General features: G+C 38.0%; 1 protein-coding gene across 1 annotated transcript; it reads left to right on the plus strand.

The window, feature by feature from the left end:
• Positions 1 to 26: 26 nt before the first annotated feature.
• Positions 27 to 1123, plus strand: LOC116273542 (zinc finger protein 669; the record flags this gene model as incomplete). The annotated part of the gene is made up of 1 exon (XM_031662683.1): positions 27 to 1123. A coding segment is annotated over exon 1 (834 nt), but the record flags the coding sequence as incomplete, so codon positions are not given.
• Positions 1124 to 1126: the final 3 nt, after the last annotated feature.

Consider the following 1126-nt stretch of genomic DNA (forward strand, 5'->3'; position numbering starts at 1 on the left):
GTAGCAGTGAGTGTTTGGAAAACAGTTTACTTGAAAATAGTACTACAAAATTGTGTATATGAATGTTACTATTTTGGTCATAGCCGTGCAGGTGGTAGCTCTGTTTTCAGTAGTAGCCCATTTACTTTCAAATAATTCAGTCATGGCATAAAAACAAAAACAAAACAAAACAAAAATGCATTTTCCCTAGTATTGGTAGCAGTGTAAGTCCAAGACCTATTAATAAGTAGAAAGTTGTTAATAAACCAACCAATAATAATGTGCTTGTCATTCTTTTTACAGAAATCATATGGTACAGAGACTGTGTGAAAGCAAAGAAGGTAGTCAGTGTGGAGAAGTTGTCAGCCAAATTCCAAATCTTGATCTGAATGAGAACATTTCTGCTGGATTAAAACAATGTGAATGCAGTATTTGTGGAAAAGTCTTTGTACGTCATTCCCTCCTTAACAGGCACATCCTAGCTCACTCAGGATACAAACCATATGGAGAGAAGCAATATAAATGTGAACAGTGTGGGAAATTCTTCGTTTCTGTTCCAGGTGTTAGAAGACACAGGATAATGCACAGTGGAAATCCAGCTTATAAATGTACAATATGTGGGAAAGCATTTTATTTTCTCAATTCAGTTGAAAGACATCAGAGAACTCACACAGGAGAAAAACCCTATAAATGTAAACAATGTGGTAAAGCGTTCACTGTTTCCGGTTCTTGTCTAATACATGAACGAACTCACACTGGAGAGAAACCCTACGAATGTAAGGAATGTGGAAAAACATTCAGATTCTCTTGTTCTTTTAAGACACATGAAAGGACTCACACTGGAGAAAGACCCTATAAATGTACCAAATGTGATAAAGCCTTCAGCTGTTCCACTTCCCTTCGTTACCATGGAAGCATTCATACTGGAGAGAGACCCTATGAATGTAAACAGTGTGGCAAAGCCTTTAGTCGTTTGAGTTCCCTTTGTAACCATAGAAGTACTCATACTGGAGAGAAACCCTATGAATGTAAACAATGTGACCAAGCCTTCAGTCGCCTCAGTTCCCTTCACCTCCACGAAAGAATTCATACTGGAGAAAAACCCTATGAATGTAAGAGATGCGGTAAAGCCTACACTCGTTCCAGT

The sequence above is a fragment of the Papio anubis genome, unplaced genomic scaffold (assembly GCF_008728515.1).
Source record: "Papio anubis isolate 15944 unplaced genomic scaffold, Panubis1.0 scaffold8433, whole genome shotgun sequence".
Lineage (NCBI taxonomy): Eukaryota > Metazoa > Chordata > Mammalia > Primates > Cercopithecidae > Papio > Papio anubis.